Here is a 26,358-nt window from a genome sequence, read left to right on the forward strand (position 1 = left end):
TGCTCGCCGCAGCCGGGGCGCGCAGGGAGCCCGGCCCCGCCGCCCGCGCGGCCCCCGCGCAGCCGCAGCCGCAGCCACAGGGCCGGGCCCGGCCGGCGCAGGCGCGGCCCCGCCCGCAGCTCCCGGCGGGACGGTCCCGCTTCAGCGCGGGCCTTCCCGTGCGGGCCTGGCGGGCTGCGCGCACACTGCCGGGTACCCCCGCATCTCTGAACGCGCCGCCTTGGCAGCACGGGTGGGAGTCTCCGCCCGCATCCTGCGCTGTATTCAAAGCAGCGTGGTCAGGATGACCGAGAGGGTTCGGCCTCTCTGCTGTGCTCTGATGAGACCCCATCCGGAGCGCTGCACCCAGCCTGGGGTCCGCAGCACGGGGAGGGCATTTGACCAGTTGGAAAGGGTCCTAAGGAGTGCAGTGGTATCAAAATCAGGAACACCTCTCCTATGAAGACAGGCTGAGAGAGCTGAGCTTTTTCAGCCTTGAGAAAGTTCCGTGGAAATCTCAGAGGCAAATCGGTACTTAACGGGGCTTATAAAAAAGAGGAAAATGGGACTTTTTGCAAGGGTGTGTAGGGACAAAGGGGAATGGGTTTAAACTAAAAGAGAAAATATTTACATTAGATGTTAAAAAGAAATTCTTTGAGGGTGCTGAGGCACTGGCACAGGTCACGTCGAGGAGTTGAAGATACCCCATTGAAGACCAGGCTGGATGGGGCTCTGAGCAGCCTGGTCCAGTTGAAGGTATCCCTGCACGTGGCACAGGGGTTGAACTATTTGACCTCTAAGTCCCTTCCAACTCCAAGCCTTTTAGGCCCCTGTGAAGTTTTATGTATCAAGAAAACTGACTATGGAGACTTGATGATCAACATGACTCCCTTCGTGGGGAAAGCCGGACACCATGGATTGCCTGCGCCAGCAGCCCACAGGCAACAGGGCACAGTGCTGTGGCTCCATGGGGGAAAATTTCCATCAGTATTTGGGGATGTGGGGCAGGAGTAACAGCAGGAGATGTAGCTGTATGAGACCAGGTTTCTCTATACAATACAGGAATTACTAGAATTTAGGTTGTTTTGGTTTCAGCTGAGATAAAATTAACTTTCTTCCAAGTAGCTGGTATAGTGCTATGTTTTTGATTTAGTAGAACAATGTTGATGACATACTGACGCTTCAGTTGTTGCACCATAGAATTTACTCTATATAGAGTTTGCAGTGTCCTGTGCTCTGCCACGGAGCAGACACACAAGAAGACAGAAGGGAACATGGCCAGGAGGGATGACATGAACTCGCCAAGGGGATTTTCCACACCATGGTACATCATGCTCAGTATATAATCCAAGGGAGTTGGGCCAGAGGAACTCACCACTGCCCAGGGACAGGATGGGCACCAGTCAATCCATGATGAGCAATTGCATTATGCCTTACTTGTATTTCTTGTTTTTATTCCTCTCTTTTTATTACCTCCCTTTTTTGTTACTATTACTTTACCTTTTTTCAATTATTAAACAGTTATGTCAACCTATGGATTTTATTTTTTTTCCAATTCCCCCTTGTTGTGGTTTGGCAAGGTTTAGAAATTTTTCCCATTATTATGTTAAGCTAGCCGGGATGGCTCTCCTATTAGCCGTTAAGAGCTGGAGACAAAGGACTAGCTGAAGCAATGATGGCCCCATTAGGTAAAGGTGGAGTCCTGCTTTTGTTTTCGGCAAGTAAGAGGACACTGGGGGTAGGAGAACTCTACAGCTCGCCGGCTGAACTCGAGGAGAGAGGTTCCTTTTCTCCTGTTGGGATCAGGCTTCTTGGATTTGGACTGCTAAAGCTTCCTGCTTCCTCTGAACAACTGGGAACTGGGACGCCCACGGTGAGCAGAGCTCCTTCCTCACCCTTTTTCTTCCACCTGGGGCGGTGAGGCCACCTGGCCCCCTCCCCTGCCCCTGCAGCAGCCGCGACTGAGAGACCGCCTGCCCTGCTCCATCGGAGAGCCATCGGTGACTGAAAAAGGGACTGGGACTGAATTCCGTTCTGTTCTGTCACTGTTTTTTTTCTTTCATGTAGCTGATGCTGTTTTTGTTTGTCTTATAAATATATCAGTAAAGAACTGTTATTCCCAACTTGTACCTTTTTCGTGCCTGTGAGTTCCTGAATTTCCTTTTCCTGGTAATACTGTCCCTTTAAACCGGGACACCCCTATCCTAAGATATGAGGCATGGGAGTGAGAAGTGGCAATGTGCTACTTGCTAGAGGAGGCTACACCATGACAAGGTGAAATACAAGTAGGGTAAGCTGTCACTGTATTTCATCACCTTTGAGAAACACCCTCAAAGCAGCTATTCTTTGAAACTCGCCCTTGTTCCCACCTTCTGTCACCTTTCCCTAATCACTGTCTTGATTGAAAGTTACAGAGGAAAAAACTTAAAGAAACATTGATAATATTGATAATATTGATAATAAGCAATGTTTCACATTCATGTTCGTCTGTTACTTCCCTGTGATTACTATCCTTCATTTCATCTACTGCATCAACCTACCCTTCTCGCCTCTGATCTCAGTTTTCCACATACTTCCAAATTTAAATTGGGAAACAGAACTTATCTTTTCTACAACAGAGAGTAGAGCAAGTATTATGAAAACAAAAGGTTATGTGTATACTGGAATTACCAGCTGTCATCTGAAAAATACCAGAGGCAACTTGTGATACACTTTGAAATACTACCACTTTGATAAACTTGCAATGTTGCCAGAGGGATCCTTATTCCATTAACTGAAGAAAAAAACAGAAAAGTTGAACTTAAAGTCTGCGATCTGTGTCCGTTCCCAACTTTACAGTTATTTCTCCAAATCTAAAAATATAAATCTGTTTAGTAATTACATAGATTACGGAATGTGGCTGAACACAACATATTTTTATGCAGATATTGAAATTTAGTTAAATAGAGGTAGGACTTTGGACATTATTTGTGTGAAGAGAACTGCCCTAACGAGACCAGATAAATGCATGACATCCTTGGTATGAAACACAGCTTAGCAGAAAACAACTTCTAATACTTAAAGATGGTATATTTTATATGGAAAGAAGCAAGTAAGTTTCCCAGGACACACAGGACTACTTCTATTTAAATACTTTGTAAGAAATTTTTAACACTGACAAGAAAAGGTAATTCTAATATTTTACCTCTTTTGTCATCTAACAAGGTAAAAAAATAAAAGAGTTGTATTTTAATTTTTATATTACTTCACCGAGTGCATTTGCTGTCTTAAAATCACCAGAATGTATTTTGTAGTTCAGAGAGAAAGAAATGTACTTTAAGCAAAATTTTAGAGCAATCATATTTCATAGTAAAGGTGCTGTAGACCACTGTGCATGTGAGAAGCAGCAAGAGCGATGCCCTAATTTTCCAACATTTTCATTCCCTCATCTGGACAAAGGCCCTTTGATGGGGGTCCCATGTCCTGAAGAGGCACTGGGAGAAGCAGAGTGGAGCAGTGGAAGCATGCTGGGTCCACCCATAACCTAGAGGTTGATGGATTAAAACCCTCTTCCAATGGATTTTTATGTCTTCCATAGAGCACAAAACCTAGCAATTCTCAGAAGCAAGAAATAGAGCAAGGGATGCAAGGACCAGCATGGCAGATTAAGGAACTGCTGGTCAGACTAAAGGGAAAGAAGTAAATGCAGATAATGGAACCTGGGAAGAGAAAGATTGGTTATGTAGGAATGAGTTGAGGAAGGCCAAGGAGAAGCTGGAACAGAACTTGGCAAGGGACGTAAGGAATAACAGGAAGGGCTTCTACAGATATGTGAACTAGAAAATGAAGGTCACAGAAGGTGTAACCCCTGCTGACAAATAGTGACGGACAACTATTAATAGATGAAGGCTGAGGTACTCAACATTTTTCCCTCAGTCTTCAATGGAAGCCTCTCTTCCCACACTTCTTGGGTTGATGGACAACAGGATGGAGGGTGGGGGAACAAAGTGCTTCCCACTGTAAGGGAAGATCAGGTTCATGATTACCTAAGGAACCTGAATTTATGTAAGTCTATAGGACCTGGTGAGATGCAGCCTAGAATTCTGAGGGCATTGTCTGATGTAGTTCTCAAGCCACTCTCCATGATAATTGAAAAGTCATGGCAGTTAAATGAAGCCTCAGGTGACTGAAGAAAATGTATCCATCTTTAGAAAGAGAAGAAAGAACAACCCTGGGAACTACTAACCTGTCAGCTTCCTCTCCATGCCTGGGAAAATCATGGGACAGATTCTCCTAGAAACTGTGCTGAGGCACCTGGACGACAGAGAACTGATTTGGGACAACCAGCACAGCTTCACCAAGGGTAAGTCCTGGCTGACCAGCCCAGTCACCTTCATGATGGAGTGACTTCAACAGTGGATAAATGAAGGGCTACAGCTGGCATTTATCTGGACTTGTGTAAAGCCTTTCCGATGGTCCCCCACATATCCTTCTCTCTAAATTTGAGAGACATATGTTTGATGCATGATCAAACCCTTAGTGACTCACCCTTAGAAAGGAATTGGTTTGATGGCCACATCCAGAGGACAGTGGTCAACTGATGGACATCAGTGACAAGTGATTTCCTTCAGGAGTCCCAGGTATTGGGACCATTATTTAATATCTTCCCTAATGACAAAGGAATAGAATGCTCCATCACCAAGTCTGCAGATAAGGAGTGGGCCCATGGGAATCTGATGAGGTTTAACAAGGCCAGGTGCTGGTGCTGCAACTGGGTCAGATCAGCCCCTGTTATCAGCATAGACTGGGCATGAACAGACCCAGAGCAGCCCTGCCCAGAAGGACTTCAGGGTGCTGTGGGTGAGAGGCTGGACATGCCCCAGCCATGGCACTCCCAGCCCAGAGACCCAAACGTGTCTTGGCCTGCATCCAGAGCCCCGTGGGCAGCAGGGCAGGGAGGGGATTCTAGGTGTGTATACAATTTGGTGTTCGTGTGCAAATAATAAAAATAGAAGTCACAGAAGTAATTTTTGACTTCTTTATTTGATTTTAAAAGATACAACATATTAGATTGATTAGGGGAAATAATTTGCTTTTCCCCATTATTTGAAACAAAGAAAAAGAAAATATTTTTAAAATATTCTTTATCCCCAAAGCAAAGATCACAGAATGTGTTTTATTTCAATAGTATAAAAAAAAAAAGCTTTCTATCATTAAAAAACCTAGTAGTAGTAAAAGAAACTCCATTCAACACATTTACATTCTACAATTTGTAGATACTTTTAGAATAGCATGAATAACACATTTGATAACCATGGCAGGAGAAAACTCTCTCAGCTCTCTCAGGATTTTTTTTCTGAGGATTTGTTCATTCGTAATTCAGTGCCAACATCTGAAGCTTTATTTCAGTTTGTATTATCTGCACTAATGACTCTGTTCTTGTGTTAGTCAATCAGTGAAGCCGTTCTAACTTGGCCTGTAGAGATTTAAAATTCCCAATAGTAGTCTGCACCATTAGTGTGGGGCTCATAGACTGAAGTTCAACCAGGTAGCAACTAACAGCATCTAAGCAAATATTTGTGAATTGTCGCCTGCAAAGAAAACACAGAATAGCGATGAGCTCTTTTTTAGTCCTGGGTTCCCACATCTTAGAACTCATCTGAACAAGAACATGAGCATTCTTTGAGTTGCAATGGAATAGCCTATCAGTAAGGCACCTGTCAGCTACTTTACAAGTATTTAACTATTCATTAAGGGAAATTTATTTTTGAAATCTAATCCCTTTGACTAAAGCATAATGGGAAAATAAATGACTCATTACTATTTATCTGGTATTAAACATAAACTATAAAAGCATGGTAAAGATTTTCGCAATGTGAACTATTTACATACTACTTTAGATATGGTCAGGGTATAAGCTATTAATTTAGATAGCAGTTTAAATGTCTTAAATTATAATCAAATCTCAATTTATGTATTATCTAAGTAGGTATTAAAATCAGCCATACATTAAAGTTTTAATAGAGTATTTAAATATCAGCCAACCATAAAAGATCAATAAAGTGATAAAAGACAGAAGTAAACTATATGTTATCAGGGAATATTTATATTTTTTTAAATAATCAGAAACATCTGTGTTTAGAAAAGTTATCAAGACTTTGCCTAGTTCTGCTTTCTGTTTTTGAGACAAGATAGTTCTGACTGAAGTCCTTACAGTCTATTCAAACAAAAATTGTCAAAGCTAGAGATTATATGCAGGCAACTTTTCAAGTACTTAGCTATCTCTCTTTTGCTACAAACTTTTTCTATTATTACACCCAAATTTCTTCCTGATGTGAACTAAGCTGAATTTTAGTCTTGGAGACTGATTCACCATCAACCTCTTACAAACAACTGGGGATGATCCATCCTAATGTATGGTCTTCTCTTTTCTAGAGTAACTCAGAGCTTCCAGAATTTGTACATGATTCACTGTTTCAATCACAAAATGCCAAATTCTCATTTTCCCTCACTTTCACACATTGCACCAGATTTGTCTGAACTAGTCCTTAAATTATATTGCCAAAAATTACAAAATAATCCTCTCGGTTCCTCAATGGATCTTCAGTAATGTGAAGAAAATTACCTTTGTGGAAGTAGCTTATAAGGGAGAATTCTTCAAGTTTCTACCAAATGGTTTTGAATGGAAAGTGTTAGGAATAAAAGATTAAATTCACCCAAAAGAAAAGAAGAAAAGCTTTGGGAATTGCTGGAGTGAAGTATTTTAGAATATTTTATGTTTCACTGTTCATTAGGATATAGCTATCCCTTTACCTCATAGGCACTCTGCTTGGATCCTGTACATATCCTGATAGTAATACATGAATACACTCCAAGAGGTGCAAAGGCTTTTTCATTCTACTCCAATACGGATCCTAAAAAACAAAATCACAAAATATTAAGGAGACAAGACAAAAAAAAGTGTGTCGTAAGCACAGGAATTGCCAGATGTAGCAATTATTTATAGTATTTAAAAAGTCAGATAAATGGGAATTCTACCTTAATCTATATTTAAGCCTAGATTTAAATATTATTTTAAATTACATATGAAAATACGCATAAATTTGCTTCTTTTTTTCCATTACAACACAAGTGAAAATCTCCTTTTTTATTGCATGAATGGATCAGAAAAGACGTAATACAACAAATTTTAATCATTATTAGGAAACAAATAAAATTAATATATTCAATATATGTTGTTCCTTGTGCAACATAAGAATTATAGCCCTATTTCATCCTAAACAAGCTCCAGGTGAACTAAAAGAATTAACAAACTTCAGCCCCTCATCATGCTCTGGGGCTCAACGAATAAAATCCACAGATTTTATTCACAGGTGGAAAATGCAGCTTTTTAAAAGTCTTTGAGTAAACAAAGGAAAGCTTTGAATGCATATTTTGCTATATCCTACCTTATATGATTTCATGTTTCCCGCTAAAAAGAGACCTTGGTAATAGTTGAAAACAGAATGTTTATTTTGTGCCATTTTCCTTACCCGTGCTTTGAACAGCTGGTCATATACTTCAAGTAGCCTTGGCAATGGCACTCCAATTTCTTGCATGGTGTATGTTACAAAACCTACATCCCAGTTCAAAGTGCAGACTTGTTGCTCTAGAAACTGCACTAGAAAATCTGGAGGACATAAATGAGGGAATATTTTGTTACTGGAAGTCTAGGAAACAAAGGCATTTAAGAGACATTTACTAGCAGCAGTGCATGGCAGGGACTACTCATACTTAGTATTTTGTTACAGTTTTGCCATGTTTAGAAAGTTCATTAACTTTTGTTACTACACAAAACACATAATACTGCTACTATGTTTGCTATAACAGCCAGCAAAACTACTTAAGCTTGTTTAAGTGGCTGTAGCAATAAACAGTGTATTGGTCAGCACTAAATGTTCATATTTAATGTAGTTACACAATATTTTAGTATTATAAAAGAAGATTTACTGCTGAACAATGTACTTCCTGGGTTTTTATATAATAGCACATTGTCAAAGCATTTGAGCATCAGAAAAGCAGAAATTCTAAAAATTATCCAGAAATCTCCTGAATTGTTTTCAGAATCCACCCCTTCAGATGGCAGATGGTTTACACAGAATTTCAAGTGACAGATAAACGTGCTTGCTTAAAATCTTACACGTATAAATACACATTTTGTACTTTGTGCTTTGATGCAAACAAACAATTACTTTATAAAGTGGGATCTGCGCAGCCATTCAAAAGCAGCTGCTGCTGGCGCCTAAACTCCATTTTATTTCCCATTTCTTTTGAGATTAAAAAATGAGAAACATTTCTTAGTTTAAAACCTTTTTAAGATTCTAAACCAAAAGCTGACACCCAGCCATCAAACACATATGCTTATTTACTATGTAGGCTAACAACTTGCCTAAAGGAAAGTAGCGAGGTGTGCCAGCATAGGCCTTTCCAAGCAATGCCAGCTTCAGACAAAGCGCTTGCATTCTGTCAGCAGGGCTCAGAGACACACTGTCGCTCAACTCTGGAAGTGAAAAGAAAACACTTAAAGAGAACTTCAGGAGAAGTTCCACATTTATACAGAATGACACTGAGGCACCTAAATTTAAATAATAAAATAATACAAGAAATAAAAAAATAAATATTACACTCTTATCAACAAAAACTCAGCACATGGAAGTAAAAATACAATCTTTTCCATTGCGTTTGCATGTACATTTGTAAGTTTTTATGCTTCCGTGAAGTTCCATGCAAACCTACATAAAAACCACAAACAAAACCACATTCTAGAACCCCACAGAAAAACCCACTACCAGACAGATTTTTCCCTTAGATCTCCATCAATGTTGTTTGCACAATGATAAACTTGAGCCCAAAAACCAACGGGGGAAAAAAAAAATCAAAACCAACAGGAACAGAGAGTGAAGTACTAACTCACGGTAAGCAATGAGAGAGATCATCACAACTCCTACTCCCACAAGACCTACCTTTTTCAATGACCTCTTGCCAGAGAGTTTGCACCAAGATAGGATCAGAATGACCTGCACAATGTATAATTGCAAGCTTACACTCCGAGAGCTTAAAAGGGTCAGCGAATTCTCCATACAGCTGGAAAAAAAATTACCAAGCTTTACTTTTCATGTAAAAATCAAATTAAATTTTAAAAATCAGGTGTTCCTTATTTTGTCTGATAGAAAGATGCAGCCTAAGTTACTGTTGTCAACTAGTGGAATTTTTTTTTGCTACATTTAGTTTCATTTCTTAGATACAACAATAAATTTTATATTAATTTGAAATGAAAATTTGATTTTCCAACAATTTTTTCAACAAATTAAGAAATCTAAGAGACTTCATAATGAAGACAAACATGCGAAAGAAATTAAAATACCAAAGACTGAAAGACTATTAAAGAACAGAAAATGACAGTCCAGGGTAACAGACATTCTGATACCCAGAATGATAAATGGCCTATTACTCTTCCTAGTCAGCATACTCATTCTTTGCAAAACATCTTTTCTACCAAAAAGTTTGATAAACTGGACTTTAACACAAGAAAATTTCAATCACCTTGGTTATATCCATCAGCTCAGCATCAAGCTGGGAGATTGCATCTTGTACTGAAGAATGATGGGAATACTGCCGCTGTAATGTTTCTTGTATTTGAAGCTGGATCCTTGCAACCTTGTTTAGGAGGAAAATACAGAATTTCAAGATTGAATTAATTTAATCAAAGGCTAAGAATACACCCAGAATTACCTTTAGCATATTTAAATGTAGAAATGTTGCTGCCTTACACCATTCAGACTACTGTCAACTGCCTAACTTTTCCATATCAGGAAGAAAGTACAGAAATCCATTTATACAGAACTGGTAGCCAAACCAAATGAGACAAAGTGAAATAATGCATTTACAGTAGATTAGTATTTTTTCTTACTTCCATTTTCTCTTCTAGTTCATGTAGGAATTCACCATCTGCAGCTAAAGAGGTTATGGCAGTGGAACTTTTGGCACTCAAAATGGCACGTGCAATGTATTCAAGACGCTGCTGAAGAGAAATTTCTGTGCTGCAAAGCAAATATAATAAAATGAGCACTTAATATAATTATTTAAGGGTTAGTTATATTTGAGCTAGATTCTGGGAAGTAATATGTGCCTTTTCCAGATTTTACTAAATCATACAGGACATAATCCAACCATGTAACTCCATCTTTGCTGCAAGCTCATTTCTAGTGTACTGCTCAATAAGAACTGGCCACTTAATATACTATAGTTACAGATAATACATTGCAAAGTAATGTATAATACAAAAAGAAACATTACCATTTATTTCTGGTAATTGCCTGGATGTAAAGCTAACACATTCTGGTTTTTTTCTTTAAGAAAGCCTCCTTTTCTTAAAATACACAAAATGTTTTGATTTCAGTTTTTTTTTTTGTTTTTCCCTAATTATCTAAATACATATATAATGGATCACATATAATCCATACCTATGGAGGTCCGCCAACTTAGCCAAAACTCTGGCAGCATTACTAAAATTTCTGTTCTTTTCAAAGTATCTCCAGAGTAAATCCATATAGCGGACTTTGTTTTGGTCAATCTTGGTCATCCGCACCAGGTAAGGCTCCAAAAAGGGGGCAGTAACCTGAAGACATCAGAAAGATAACAGTTATACCCTTGCTCTTACCTGTTTTTTTAAAACATTATTACAATTACCTCTCCCACTGTGTATAGACAAGCTCACCTGTAACAGCTTGTCCGCCAAGTCAGCTTGTATCAACCAATTGTAAAGTGCAATACTGAAGAGTTCATCAGTTGAACGCTGAGCCAGTTTTAGCATTTGTTCAAACTAAGGGAAGAAAAGACCAGAGCTGCTATTAGAGAAGTGATTACATTACTTTAAGCCCCGAATTACCATGCAACAATATTTATGTTCACATTATTTACATGTCATCATTTCTGTGGATGCTCTAAATATCGAGGCCAATTTATGACAAATCTTCACTGAACTATGAATAATTTTATTGAAATAATGAGTTCTAGACCCCTTCCAATCACACTGTTCTCTGGAATGCAATGAAGACTTTTCTTCAAGTTTCTTACATGGTGTCCAGCTTCTTCATTGCTTAACATGTTGGGATCAGATGATAGTACTGGAGGACCTGGCTTTTTGGGTACACTGGGAGACTGAGGAGCAGCTTTACTTTGATTCACTAACTCTTGAAGCGTATCAGTGATACACTTGTAGCTGTTCAACCTGTAAAAGGAGTAAAAGAAAATAAAAGCCTTCTAATTTTCACTGCAATTGTCTATGAAACAATCTTCTCAAGTGTTATGGTATGCCTTTGTAGACAGTTAATAAAATTTTAAAAGGTCACAAATTATTGTCAGCTGGTTGTCACAATCTAGTTTGTTCTTATTTATCTTCTTAAGAAGTATTTCTGTAGTGTTCTGATCACAATGTTTTCTGCATCTATCACCCCTTGTTTCAGAATAAGCTGCTGCCATATTAGTCATAATCAAGGGTAGCATGCTGGGAAAAAATATTTATATTGTGCCCCTTATCATAAAATGCTTATCATTACCGTGCATTCCTTCCCTAAAAGAGCTACTTTTCCAGTCACTTGAAATAAAGCATCCCATTTAATGATCATAAATTATCCTGAAAACTTGCCTTTCTTGAAAAGCTTGGAGTCCAACAACATCTTCTTCTGGTTCTCCATTTTTATAGAAATGAAGGCCAAGTCCTTGGGGATCCTTCTTTTCAGCAGCTGTAAGAGAGAGCTCTACTACTCCCTCATAGAAACGCACTAGGAAAAATCAAAACAAGTATCACTGTTCATTATTGCATTAAATTAACAACAAAATGGTAAGTGACATCAAACATTTCTCATTTTAGCAAGCAAGAAAATGCTACATTATTCACTCTGGTATGTACCACATAAAGTCCACAACTGTTTCTACCCTATGGCACTTACATGCAAGTTTGAAGTTAAGATACTGAGCTACATAGAACATCGTGCACAATATATAATACTGTACAGAGGCCCATTTCTTAACTGTTATATAATTTAAGTGTATATGTAACTGATATACTAGCTTCTACTGCACTAATTAGGATTCAGAACTATCTTCCAAACAATGTACTTCATATAAAAAGTACCTAAAACTCTCTGCTTACATAGAGCCTAATAATTTTCTTAAAAATATTTTAACCACATGTATGAAACAAATGGACACTGCAATATGAAGTAAGTGTATGGGACTATTTTAATTTAGAAATTGATTTCTTGGCTGGTTTGTGGAATCTAGCAAGGCTTTAAAAAAGAAAAGGTTGGCACATTTTAATTGTAAGAGTTATTAACCAATTGTTTATGGTAAAAAACTATAAAACTGAGTTGAAAGTTAGTAAACAAAACAAAAAAAGATAGCATGAAAGGACACCACGATCAGCATGATCAGTGACTGGGTCTTACCCTGCCTGTACTGTGCACAAACATTAGCAAGGTCTACTTGATTGCTGATCTTCTGGTACTCTTTCAATGACTCCCTCAGCATCTTCTCTTTTTCCATTTTGCTTTGAGCTTGTCGAGACCGCTGAAGAAGCTCATTTGCCTAAAAACAAATGCAAAGTGGAAATTATTAACATGAGCACATCCTGAATGGATCATGGATACTGTTAATGAGCTATTACTCCAAATTTCAAAGCTGTAACAGCAGAAAGACCATCCTCTCAAAAGCACTCTCTGGTCACTAAGTTTCCAGCAGAAAGGCTACAATAGCATTAGAAGAGCTGAAGACCTCACCAGCTACTCACCAGTTACTTGTTTCAAATTTATTTAAAAAGCTTCAAAAACCTAAGCTCTTAAACACAGTTGTCTGGCACATATTCCAATAAATTGTACAACTGATGAAAACCAAGATACTATGAGGAGGAAAGACTGGAGTGAGAAAATATTTCATCAATATAAAGAAAAGAGAGTTAAGATTAGAGATCAGAGTTAAGAGACTATGAAAATTACAAATAACTGCAAATGCTTCAAATAATTTTGTGTAATATTCAGCATTAATTACAGTAATTTCACGAGTATAAGGCGCACCGGAGTATAAGGCGCACTTCTGGGTGTGGGCAATTTTTTGTACCTTGTCCATGTATAAAGTGTACCAGCGTATAAGGCACACGTTCATTTGCAGCAAGGGTCAGAGTGAAACTTTCACAAAGTTGCCAATTAGTAACAGAATCACGGATGGCCAGGTTTACTGGTAGTTGCCAACCTTGGAAACATTATTTCCAAGCAAAAAAAGATAGAGACAATAGCTCAATAGCTGCTGAGGCAGTGCACCCTGCAAGCTTTATTTACAAGCAAAAAAAGATACAGACAATAGCTGCAGCAGTGCACCCTGGAAACTTTATTTCCAAGCAGAAAAAGATATGAACAATAGTGTGGTCATCTTGCAAACATTTCCAATGGATCTGCGATGCCTTTAAACAGCTGTGCAGCTGCTCAAGACTGAAAACACTGAAAAAATACAGAGAAATATCACACACTTTGATCAAACTTATAAACAGCTCCTTTTTCATTTGGCTGCATCTTCCATGACACCTTTGAACTCTTCGTCCTATGTATCGGAAATCAGCAGTTGGGCAATGGCAGCATCCAGCAAAGCCAAACCCGTATCGCCCGTATCTTCATCAGTCATCCATTTCGGCACTCTCGATGCCGTTGCTGGTCAGTCCAGGAATGATGTCGGCCTTTGCAAGTCTTCAGATGACAGTTCTGGTGGATACTTTACTCCAGGCATCCAGTATCCACTGGATGCACAGTATGCACACAATGGCATAACTTGCCCAGCATAGCCTTCCAGTCTTTGTGAAGGAGTGCTCTCCTTCCATCAACCAGTTTTCCCACAGAAGTCGCAGTTTAGCCTTGAAGGAACGAATAACACTTATGTCCAGTGGTTGCACCTCTTTGGTCAAACCACCCGGTATTAGAGCAAGCTCCGAGTTCATCTTTTTCACCATGGCTTTCACGCTTTCAGTTTTGTAGGCACGCATGGAATTGAAAATCAGCAGTACCAGCAATGGATGAAAGAAGCCATCCAGTCTGTGAGCATAAACTTCCATTAGCCAAGTTCTTATTATCTTTTCATCCATCCAGCCTTTTGTACTCACTGCAACAAATATTCCATCTGGAAATTTTTCTTTAGGCGTTTTTCTTTTAAACATTACCAGTGGGTGTAATTTCTGCCCATTTCACAAAACGCTGAGGACGACTGTAAACGATGTCTTTTCGTTCCCTGTGGTGCAGATTGGTACCATGGAAGTGCCTATTCTCTCCACGGTTCGTGTCAGTGGCTTATCAAAGGTGAGGAGAACTTCGTCCATGCTGATTATGCAATGTGGCTGTATATTCTTTTTCAGAGATCTCGCTTTTGCAGTAACTCTGGAAGGTGGCCAGTTTCTTCTTGTAGTCCACCGGCAACTGCTGAGAAAGCGTTGTCCTTGTATGAAAGAGTGCCGCCGTCGTTTCATGAAACGGAAGCACCAAGACGGTCCTGCTTTAAATTCTTCGATATGCAATTGATTTGCAATCGCTTTGGCTTGTATCCAAATGGCGAGAGTTGATAAGCTTCGGCCAGCTGCCCTTTGTTCAGAGATCCAGCGGTCAAGTCTGTCTTCCAGCCCTGGCCACCTTGCTTTGGTGCCGCAGAAACTCTTCCTTGTCTTTCTTGTAAGACGAAGTTTGTCTTCCTGCATTCTCCATTTGCATACCACGGATTCATTAATGCTGAATTCTCTAGCTGCAGATCTATTCCCATGTTCTTTTGCATGGTTGATTGCTTTCAATTTAAACTCTGCATCGTAAGCAAGTCTCCTTTGTGCAGCCATTTCGGAGTAACTCACTCCGTTAACACCCCCTGCCCCGCCAGTAACGCCATCATCCACGGGCAGGCAAGAAGCTTTTCTCTGATTGGTTTATCGTCTGCAGAAGCTAATAGATTTAAACCGATTTTTGCTCGAGACAGGAGTGGCGTGGTATCAGGTAAGGGCAAATCTCTAATTTTGTTCATATATTGGACACTTCGGGTATAAGGCGCACTTCCGGATTCGGACCAAAATTTTAGTCAAAAGGGTGCGCCTTACACACGTGAAATTACTGTAACTAACAGACCAAAACCATGCCCACATTTTTTCTGTGTTTGAAATTACTTAAGCATAATGACTTACAAGCTGGCCAACGTACCTCATTTGAGCATGTACATAAGTTGTATTTTGGTGCTGAAAAATCTGGAAGTACACCTACCTTTGAACACACAGCATCATCAGTGCTATAAAGAAGAGGACAGATATCTTGCAAATGGGCAATGATTCCATCCACAGCTGCATTATCTCTGATGTAGCAGTTTATAAGAGATGCAATGAGTGCTCCAGTCAACTCTCTATCTCTAATCACCAAGTCTTTAAAAGCAGTAATTTTTAGCTGTTCTTGAAGCTCCTGAAGATGAGACAGAATTTTATTAGTTTATCAAATCTTTTACCTTAGTCTGTTTAGAAATATCTGAATGTTCCAGCAGCAAAATTAACTGTTTTTAATAATTAAAAACATACAAAACTATAATGACTGGAATGTACAGTATAGAAATACATTATTTAAAACATACATTTTATAGCAAGATAAAAATAATAAAGCAAGGGCTACTACTGAAGGCACTAGATCCCTGGAAGCCTAAGGACAGTGAAAACTCTTCTTAATGACCTCCTCTGCCATCTTCACTATGTGTCACCTCTGTTTCAGATCTGTGTCAGTATAAGAATGGAATTAGCAGGTCCTTTTACTTCACAGGGCACTGTCAGAATGCACACCCTATGAGTCTGTCAAAGTTTTTAATAATTGGAACAATCTGACTGTTGTCATAGCTTAAAAAATGACAGATTCAATAAAAGGAGGAATTTGAAAACTTCAAGGTCTGAACTCTATGCTTTTTAAGATTAAATTACATTGGAAGTCTTTCATTTTTAAAAATTTATTATGAATGTTTGCACACATATTTGCAAGTAGTGTCTAGGCTGTGTCTATGTAGTGTCTACAGATGATACTACCAGTATAATAATATGACTACAAAAACTCTAAATCTACTGAAGACAAACAAAAACATTTTACTTGTTAAACAGTTAGTTAGCTCTTTGTCCAACACAAATAAAAGTTGCCCAAAGCTTCCCAGTGCAATATCATGAAGAACAACAGCTTCTGTGCCTTTCTAAGGTTTCAAAATTATTCTTCTTGCAAACAAAAAGTACAATGTTCAAATAATCCTATCAAGTTTTAGGACAAAATGCCTAGTATTCAAATTGTTTTTTTAAGGGTTGGCTGTGAATTTGACACTAGCAAAGGGTGCAGCAGTTTTCCTTCTTTACAAACCAGGAAGAACTGGGATAATTTAGTCTGGAAGCTTAGAGGGCAATGTGTGGGATCTTACTAATATTTTTGAGCAAGTGTAAAGAATGCAGAATCAGGTTTTTCTCAGCAGTAACCAGTAACAGGACACTGCATGATGGTAAAAAAACTTATGCAAAGGAAATTACACCTGAACAGAAATTTTTCTTGTACTAGAGGTGGTTCAACACTGGAACAGATTGCTCAGAGACATTGTGGGGTTGTCATTTTTATAGATATTAAAATCCTTACTGGATGCAGTCCTGAGCAATCTGCTCTAGCTGCCCCTGCTTTAAGAGTCAATTAGATTATTCCCCCCACTGCACAGGGGACAGAGCATCTCCAGTGGTTCAACCTCAGTTGTTCTGTGGTACATTCTGGTACACTACTTACATAGAAGAGTAAGGACTCTATTACCCTATTGCTCTCCATCTTTCACCAAGACTAAGAGGGAATTCCACTTGGCTGGAAAACAAGGGTCTATTCTTTTCAGCACATTTTGCAGAATGTGGTTAAGGTAAAAAAGTAATTTATAAAACGAGACTCAGTACTAACTATCAATAAAAATAAAACAATCTATTGTTAGTGACACTTCTAATTGCATAAAATTGAGTGATTATGTCAATACTACACGTCAGTCTCTTGCATTTGTGACCACACATAAAAAAATTTATACGTTTTAAAATTCATATGTTTCTCAATTAATTTAAACAATAGTCCTTTTGGAATACTTAAGTAGCAAAAAAATTCAGGTGATTAGAACAAACAAATTAAAATTTTATTATCCAGATCTTACCTTCTGAAGCTCACCTACAGCAACACTGAATTGGTGCTCACATAACAACTTCCACAGAGCCAGTGCCTGGCAGGTTTTGCGAACAAGCTGCTGGATGCCTTGAAGCGAGGTCTTCTCAGTTAGCTGTGCCTCAGCTGAAAAACCAGAGACTGTCAGCAAGTAATTGTTCTACATGTTTCAAATAAATATGTAACTTTTTGAGGTTTTTCAGTAACCACCTCCATAACTTGCTGGTTTTTTTCTCTTCCATTTTTGATTAATGCTCTCTAGCTCTCCTGGGAGATAAATTCCAAATTAACTGCCCCAAAACAACCCTCTGTTAACATTTATTTAAAACTATATTTGAAAGGAACAAAGGAATCGTACTCTCTGAAAAACAAGTGTGGTTTCCTCTGAATGCACTAGATTTACACATCAGTCTTGATTTTTTATCTTTTTTAATTCAAAAATAGTTATTATAAATATATTTCTGATTAACATAAAAGAAATAAAAATAAACTCATACATATTCCCTTTTTGATTTCTATATTTACTTGTAGAGAAAACAATTACAATAACAGCTGTGGTCAATGCTGTCTACACTATGTTTAAAGCAACAACTGCTCCAAAAACTACAATATTTAAATCTGGTAGGATGCATTATGTAAACTGAAAAGATAATGTTTCATATATACAACACAGACTGAACATAATTGCAACAATTTATGCGTGTACTTTTGAGTGTTCACACTTCACAAATGAAATGAACAATAATTACATTGTGTCATTCAGCAATCTAAAAAGATTTATGAACTCAATAAAGAATAAAAATTTTAAAAAAATTATTAAAGGTCTACCAAATCCTACAGAGTGACTTACAGATAATTTTCACACTTCCAATAATAAAAGCCCAGGATTATACCCACACGGATGACAAACATCCTCAATTCTATATATGCAGCAGCAGTAACACTTCCCAACTTGCAAGTGCTGGGCAAAAGCTGCACTAACGAGGACAAGAATTCAAATGGTGCGTGTAACACATCTATATTTCTAAACAAAGTTTTGTAGGCATTTCACTGACTGAACTTTTGGAAACCTGCACTACAGTATTTTTTTTACAGGACATCATTCTCACTTCTCTCATAAAATAACTGCTTAATAAATACTATCTTGTAAATGAAAACATGAAACAATATTATCCATAACGGAGAACATTAGAAAGGAAACAAAGGAGACAGGTAAATGTGAAAAAAAATGGCATGATGTTTAACATAAAATATCTGTGGAAAAACAGCCTTTTTATTCAGAAGATTTCACAAGAAATGTGAGAAAGGCAACATCCAAATGTACCAGTCTTTGACAGTTCCTATTCAAAAATAATTACATACCATGATATTTCCTTTGGAGTTCTTGCTGGACTTGCTGAGAACTTCCACCATCAGGTCGCATAAAACCGAGGAGCCTCTGCTGCAGATTGGCTGGTGTGCTGAAACTACAATTCAAAAAAACCCCAAAAAAGCTAATATGATTACAAATACTGAATCCCTTACAGATTATTCTAACAAACTCATTTTTAGTATCTGAATGTTGAAACTGGAGATCACATAAACACTTCAACTCAACAAAACACCTATGGTAGTTTTTCAAAAGCTGAACATTAAATACCACATGCAAGTTTACCACAGTTGATAATACCTTGGGTTTCCAAGTGCTCCTACTGTAGAAAACTGTGAATTTCTGTCCAAAAATTCCTGTAAACCTTTTAGCTCTTGTAGCACACATTCCAGCATACGCGATGGAACACTGCTTTCTATCTGCAAAAGGAAGCAAACTTCTTTACAGAAAGCTGGGTTTTCACACTTGCTTTTCCAAAACATTTCAATTTTAAGATAACATCACTGAAAAGACAAATAAAAGGGTACACCAAATAAATTGTGTATTAGTAGCAGATCACCAGAACACATGACTATACCACATTCATTGCGTGGCACATAGGTGAAAAGGCAGGAGCCCTCTGAAGATACACTGTACTCAAGATGCTACTTTCTTTGCCCCTCTGATAATTAACTCAGCTATGCTTTACTGTTTCCATCTCTAAGCCAGAAAAGAATTGAGCACTGGATTCTACTAACAGTCACAGCCAGGAACCAATTTATTTTGATTATGGACAAAAAGTAAAATGGCAAGATGTTAGTTAGGAAAATGATGGAAAACTTTTTATTCCCTTCCATAACTGCTCTCCCAAGCCACTAAAGAATTTCATTTTCAAGGTTTTTCTGGAGGGAGTATACAGAAATCTTAAGTGGGTATCAAAGAAGTGCCATCAGTAAACATGGAGAAAATTGGCCATTACCAATTAAGAGCAGAGACTAAGTTAATTTGGTTTCTTAGAAAGAAACATTTAAACTAATACCTTAAAAAGACAACTAATTAACATTAAAGAGCTCAGCACTTAAGAAAACAGCAACGTGACAAAGGATGGGTTTTGTACCTAACAGTTTATAACCGGGAATGGAACTTTGAAAGGACTTCAGAAGTTTAAAAACACTTAAATAGTAAAAGAAACTTCTAAAAATACAGAATAATCTTTTACATACTGCAACAACTTCTCGATTGCCACTTTTGAAAACTCTCTCCACGACTATACTGCCATCCCAAATATTTCTGCAAAATAAAACAGTTTATGGAAAAACCAAGTCATTTAATAAAGTATTTTTTCAAGTCTTCTATGTATGATTTCTTTAAAAAGAAATGGTAAAACTTTAAAGCTAGAAGTCTAAAATAAGGATTAATTTTGGATGAAAACTAAATATTCAAAAAACTAGCCATTATATAATTATTAATAGTACAGATATAAATTATAAATTAAATTCCAGATTTTAAAACTTTAATTAAATTTGACACTTTCAATAACTATAGATGAAAATGATTCCCTGGAAATACAGTGTAAACAAACAAGTCACGTAAGAAAAATTTCTCTCCCAGCAAGCAGAGAGTTCACGAACATATGCGTAATTCTGTTCTTGCTTGTGTTGCTCAGGGCCCAACATCCAAGGTAACAGAATCATTAGTCCTGCTTCATTGCTCTGACTTGAGAGTTCTGACTAAAGATTCTTCATAGAAATTACTTAAAGACAGGACTTTGTTCTTGCAAGTCCTTCTGCATTTCTGTTTTGTCCCTCTGCATTTCTGTTTCGTTCCTCTGCATTTCTGTTTTGTAGTAGTTTAAAACACACAACTCATAGGCTTGAAAACCAAACCTGCAGTTTTCAGAGTTGTGTTTATGCACTTGACTGCAGGCTCAGTATCTAAGCAGTTTTCCTGCGTATGTACTTCATGTATTAAATGAGTTGCAAAGACAACATATTATAAAGACAGGTATTTCATAAATACATTAAAATTTACTTATTTCCAATTTAAATGCTATTAATATCAAATGCACCACCTACAAGCATTAGTGCAAAGAAAAACCATGAAACAGATTGAGTGACAGAATGTCTTTTTACAAAGACCTCACCCTATAATCCGGGCAAAGTATATGCAGATGCCATTGTGTCTTCCCGAAAATACTATCTCAGGACCCATCATTCCGCTAATGGATGTACCAGGGTGAGACATGGAATTTCCAGGAGGAAATATGGGAGTTGACATAGCAGAAGGTTGCAAACCTGGGGTAAAAATAGGCAAATATTACTCATTTGAATGCCAATGAAAAAAAAGTCTACTTAAAAAAAAATAAAAAAGGAAAAGAAGGTGTTACCTTGACCAGATGTCAAAATGCTAGGATTAGAATATGGACTATCAAAGGTGAAAGGGGTACCTAAGAAGAGAAAAGAAATTAAGGTAAATTTGTTGAATACAATCCAAAACTACACCCTCCCAAATCTAAGCCATAAAGTATCTGTGCAAAAGCAGCAAAGTTGTTAAATCAAATACTTTAAATGTTTTATTTATAGTCTATTTATAGTTAAGTATCAAATTGCACTCATTTCTTATCAACCAACACTCCACAAGCCAAACAAATGGACACACTTCATTCAAGAGCAGTTGCAGCATTTTCTCCCCAGCATTCATGTGTTAATTTATTGTTCACCATCTGTTGTCTGCACTGGATATAATACTGCCCACATACTTCCTGTTGTTCCTCACCTTCTGAACACTGATAATATTACTTTTCATTTTTACAAAGGGCAGATATACAAACTAGAGCAACACTGCTAACTCAAAACACTAAGACTGAGACTGTCCACAGCTTCAAGTTCAGCTGTGAATACTCCATCTCCTCCTGCAAATTAAGTAAAACTTAAGACCTCAAAATATCATGTACATGTGTGGTCATCTACAAAAACGTCCACATACCACTAGCAAGCAAAGTGATGTATCACACAAGAGGCAAGAAAAACTGGCACTCTGAAAACTTGCTTTCATCAAAGGATACAATTCTTGCCTAATTTGCTACAGTTCTTCAACCTGGCATCACACAACAGCACAGTACCAATGCATTCTCAGAGCACATTGTTGTGTGTGCTAAAGCAAAGCACAAACTTGCAGAAAAGCAACATGCAAATGCATGACTAGACTTTCAACAGTGGGAAAAAGATGGAAATAAGTTTAAGGCGCCTGGCCTTGTAATGCTAACATTATTGTTATTTAGTTTCACATGCAAAATTATGAGGTGGTTGAATGAATTTCTGTCAGCAGTGTCTGACCCACCACATGAGACATCCACAATATCAGAATCTTAATTTCACATGACAGTTCTCTACCCTTTGAGCAAACCGAGAAAGTAGTAGAAGAATGGTGCCATCTTCCACCTGGACCTGTTACTGAAGCAAAATGGAAACACCTGCTTTGATACTAGGTTTGAAAGAGGCATTTACGACAGAACGATAAAAATATGCAAACATTTAGACTTGGGAAAAATACATTTTCTCCTAAAATTAGTCTCCTTGTTGACTATAAAGCTTTCTGCCATTCTCCCAAAACCTAATTTCATTCTTAGTCTGCTCCTAGCACTGTTTTTCCCGTAGCTGCTGTTCTCTCCAACTCTTGATTTAATTTCACATTCTTATGCCTTGCCTCAGCTCTTGCCCACAATGTTATGTTCCACAACAAAAGGGTTGGAAATGGATGCCACTGATTCATCAAAGTAACCACTCTTCTTAAGAATTTTAATAGTAGTCAAGAATCCTGAAAAACAGGGTCAACTGTTTTTCCTAAACTTCATCCTAGTTCACTGCATTTTTCTCCAATATTTAGGAATTTGGATACATGTCAATATGGTAATGAAATGGAATTTCATATGGCAATGAAATGGAAATGCTTTGAATTCTATGCAAACAAGTTTATTTCCAAGTCTCTTGTGTAAAACTGAATGCCTTATGTCAGATGAAGGAAGAGAAATTCATACACTAATGAGTTCTTGATGAAAAATGGTAATTAATTTCATTCAGTTTTTCAATCAGAATTTCAAACCCATCATCATTAATTTCTTTTTAAAAAACCCTTCCAATCTGGAACTGAGTAACGCATATTGAGGGACAGCAACTGTAGAAATTTAAGTGAATCTGAAAGTAAAAAAAGGCCTTCATTCCAAGAAGCAAAAGTTCTGAGGAGAAAAAATAAGCTCTGTTCTCCATTGTAAGTGGCACTGAAGACTGAAGCAGAAACCAAATTAAGAGAGAGCTTTTGAAGGGAGAAATCACTCCAAATAACTAGCTCATTTTTTATTAAATTTCGTACTCCTTTAGTAAGCAGTATCTGTAGAGGCATGACAATGGCAATGAAGGAAGGTACTGTTATGGCTACACAGCAACTAACTAAGCTTCATAAAGTCTGGAACATATTGGTATGTTGCTCTCCGGCTGCTGAAATTACTCTGGAAGTAGCAAATGTAAACCTTCTTCACAGGGTTTTAGCAGAGTATATGCAATATGGACACATAATTTGAGATAACAACCCCCTGAATAAATCCAAAAATCCCTCAAGAGAAATGGAAAAAGCTCTTGTCATTAACTAGGTAGTAAGTGAAAAACACACTCTTTTTCAGACAAAAAGATCACAAGTACTTGTGAGAAGAAAAAATACAACATATTCAAGGAAAAAAAGCCTGTCCGAAACTATGAAATGATTGCTACATACCTGTAGAAACAGGAGAACCCAAAATAGGTCCAACGTTGCTGGGAGGAGGCAGAGCTGATGGAAATCTCATTTGTGCTTCTCCACCATACCTAAAGTTTGCAACACCAAAAATTCTCAATATGTCATATATAGCCCATTCAATTTTCACGCTTTAGAGAATTAACAGCATTTTTGTTTTTTGGTTTTTTTTTAATAAGGAAAAATCCTAGTACAGTTTTAAAGATAAATTTACCAATCCCAAAGTCAGGCTTATGCTTTAGAATCTTTCCAAGGTTTGCTTCTACAGGGAAGTGGAAAGAAGGGCACAGTTGAGATGACCCATGGTTGTCCTTCCACAGGTAATTTCTATTCATCTCTATCCTATATCCTACAGTTACATGAGTGCTTTGCTACATCTTCCCTTGCTAACTCCAGATTTATCATCCACATTTTGTCTCAGACTTTGTCATGAAATTGAATGTAATAAAGAGCAACTATTCACAACCTACTGCTAACAGCTGACTGTAACACCAGTACAACTTATGACAAGGAACTAATACATTTTTGGGAACTCAATACTCCAAGCTGCACATTTTATCATCACAGCCATATCTTACCAAAAACTGCTTTCTCTCCCTGTGAGGACAGCCAAAAGAACCCACAATACAGAGTCACAAAGAACCTCATGAGGTTCAACAAGGCCAAGTGCAAGGGTTTGCACCTGGATCAGGGCAATCCCAGACACAACACTGACTGGGAAAAAAACTCATTGAGGGCAGTCCTGTGGAGGAACACTTAAAGGTTCTCATAGATGAAGAGCTGGAAACTAACAGCCTGCCCAAAAAGCCAACACTATTCTGGGCTGCATTAACAGAGGAGTGATCAGGTGATTTTCCCTTCCACCCCGTCCTCGTGATACCCTATATGCACACCCTCACTGCACCCAGCTCTGGGGTTCTCATTGCAAAAAAGACTTTGGATCCATTGGAGCAGGTCCACATGAGGCCACGAACACCATCACGGTCTGCTGTGAAGAGAGCTGGGATTGCTCAGCTAGGAGAAGACTCTGAGAAGACATTATAGTACCTTCCAGGCCTTAAAGGGTGTTTTATAAAAATCAAGGGAGAACAGCTTTTTACAACAGCAAATAGTGACAGGACAAGGGAGAAAGGTTTTAAACGAAAAGATCAAAGAGATTTAGGTAAGGCATTAGGAAAAATTTCCTTACTGTGAGGTAGGTGAGGCACTGGAAGAGGTTGGGCAGTGAGGATACTCCATTCATTAAAGTATTCAAGGCCAGGGTGGATGGGGCCATAAGCAACATTATCTAGTGAGTAGTATCCCTGCTCAAGGCAGAAGGGTTGAAACTAGATGATCTTTAAGTCCCTTCCAACCCAAATAATTTTGTGGCTCTATGTATACATCAACTTCCTTAAGGCATTTAATGAAAATACACATATTTTGCACCATCCCAAAGATATGCAGTGCTAAAGATACACGAGTTAGAATTTAATCCTCCAGAGTGGAAGCTCATACTTCATCACTCTAATTGTACTGGAAGAAACATATCAAACTAAACAACAACCAAAGCTGAAGCAAGCAAACAACAACAGAAAAATCCACAAAACCAAAAACTACCATCACCAAAAACATCACCTTTAACCAAAAGTCACCAAGCCCTGAACTGGCAGGAAGTTAAAAAGCCTGTACAAGTGTTTAGTGACCATAGTGATCCTGAGTGCAATATGCAGAACGACAGAATTAAAACTTACCGGAAGAATGCTCTAGTAGCCCAGGCAGATACTTCTCTATCACATGCAGCATTTGAGCAGGCCAAAATAAGGCAAGTGGCACATGCCTGATCCTCCTAGAGCATATTACAATGTTAGTGTGGGGTCATTTATCAAGTTGGTAAGAAATGTATAGATGTTGTATTCCCCAGTACCTAAAACAGTAAATACTTTTTGCATAATTTTATTTAGAAGCTAGGGAAATCAGCTCTTCGGAATGGCAGACAAAAAGTAAATCCTAGCAAAGTTATTCCACTGTATCAGGTAAGTTTTTGCTGTAGAGTTTTTGCAAACTCAGTGCTGTTACTGGTAGGGAACAACCTCCATGCCTGACATTTAAGTATGACTAAGATTCATGCAATTTCTACAAACACAAAAATACAAATTACAATTGTGTTTTAATAAAAAACACTTATAAAAATCAGTGTTTGCATACTCTAATAAGCTGTTACAATACAAATTACGTCCTTTCCAAGCACAAGAGAACAGATTACAATGAACACTCACTACCCAATACTAGTCATATTAAAATTGTAATCCACAATAAATGCTTGTTTCTTGTTTGCCTTAAGCTGCTAATAAAAAATGAGTACCCAGACAAACTACACACACTTCTACTGGCCTTCAAAATATAAAAAAACCTTTGTAGTGGTAGGAATTCAACTTTTTTAGAAACTCTCCCACTCCTGCTCTCAGATGAAATTCTTTCTAAACTAAGAAGTGCATTACACTTCTGCACACAAGACATGGGAATTTCAGGGCAAGTGAATTACACATTCGTTTTTAGGTATCATAAAATGAGAAATTATTTCTCTATACAATATAGCTTCATGTAGGCAAAAGAAAGAATTACCAATTACTTTAATTGGCAAATGAAACATTGACCAGAAGGTTGCAGCATCAACGAAAAGATGTCAAGTCTTCCATTTTTCATAATACATCAAAAGCTCTTACCTGATGCAACTTGAAAAATCTCTCGATCTCTTCTCCATCTCCACCAGTATTGCTCACAAGCAGATGCCTCAGCTGATCAACAGGTCTGAGTTTCTGAAACATAAAGCTTCCCTAAAAGTAAGACAAAGCAAGTTAGAGTCAAGTTGTATTTACTCTGCCTCATCACAACACACCCATATCCTTGATGTTTATCTTCAGCATTCTGAGTTTTCCTCCACTGTACCACTGGATCAAAAAACACCTGGTGCCCAAAGTCCAGTTCCCAACCACTAGTGAATCAAGGAAAGGCAGGCAAGTACTGCCAAGGCTA

General features: G+C 37.9%; 1 protein-coding gene across 2 annotated transcripts in view; it reads right to left on the minus strand.

Moving 5' to 3' along the window:
• Positions 1 to 4,981: 4,981 nt before the first annotated feature.
• NUP155 (nucleoporin 155) overlaps positions 4,982 to 26,358 on the minus strand; it is a 30,705-nt gene continuing 9,328 nt past the window's right edge. The window contains exons 14-36 of one of the 2 annotated variants that reach the window (XM_033085317.1): positions 26,049 to 26,159; positions 25,077 to 25,171; positions 23,326 to 23,414; positions 21,951 to 22,010; positions 20,945 to 21,004; positions 20,702 to 20,852; positions 19,782 to 19,848; positions 18,880 to 18,998; positions 18,573 to 18,676; positions 17,203 to 17,336; positions 15,276 to 15,467; positions 12,447 to 12,585; positions 11,645 to 11,780; positions 11,074 to 11,227; positions 10,715 to 10,819; positions 10,461 to 10,615; positions 9,908 to 10,037; positions 9,541 to 9,654; positions 8,961 to 9,081; positions 8,387 to 8,497; positions 7,491 to 7,627; positions 6,772 to 6,872; positions 4,982 to 5,549 (exon numbers count right to left, since the gene is read on the minus strand). In XM_033085317.1, the coding sequence (XP_032941208.1) occupies positions 5,411 to 5,549; positions 6,772 to 6,872; positions 7,491 to 7,627; positions 8,387 to 8,497; positions 8,961 to 9,081; positions 9,541 to 9,654; positions 9,908 to 10,037; positions 10,461 to 10,615; positions 10,715 to 10,819; positions 11,074 to 11,227; positions 11,645 to 11,780; positions 12,447 to 12,585; positions 15,276 to 15,467; positions 17,203 to 17,336; positions 18,573 to 18,676; positions 18,880 to 18,998; positions 19,782 to 19,848; positions 20,702 to 20,852; positions 20,945 to 21,004; positions 21,951 to 22,010; positions 23,326 to 23,414; positions 25,077 to 25,171; positions 26,049 to 26,159 (2,724 nt within the window). In that variant the 3' untranslated portion in view covers positions 4,982 to 5,410. The remainder of the gene's footprint in view (positions 5,550 to 6,771; positions 6,873 to 7,490; positions 7,628 to 8,386; positions 8,498 to 8,960; positions 9,082 to 9,540; positions 9,655 to 9,907; positions 10,038 to 10,460; positions 10,616 to 10,714; positions 10,820 to 11,073; positions 11,228 to 11,644; positions 11,781 to 12,446; positions 12,586 to 15,275; positions 15,468 to 17,202; positions 17,337 to 18,572; positions 18,677 to 18,879; positions 18,999 to 19,781; positions 19,849 to 20,701; positions 20,853 to 20,944; positions 21,005 to 21,950; positions 22,011 to 23,325; positions 23,415 to 25,076; positions 25,172 to 26,048; positions 26,160 to 26,358) is intronic. The other variant, XM_033085318.1, reaches the window with a different exon arrangement.

This window comes from Catharus ustulatus, chromosome Z (genome assembly GCF_009819885.2).
Source record: "Catharus ustulatus isolate bCatUst1 chromosome Z, bCatUst1.pri.v2, whole genome shotgun sequence".
Taxonomy (NCBI): domain Eukaryota; kingdom Metazoa; phylum Chordata; class Aves; order Passeriformes; family Turdidae; genus Catharus; species Catharus ustulatus.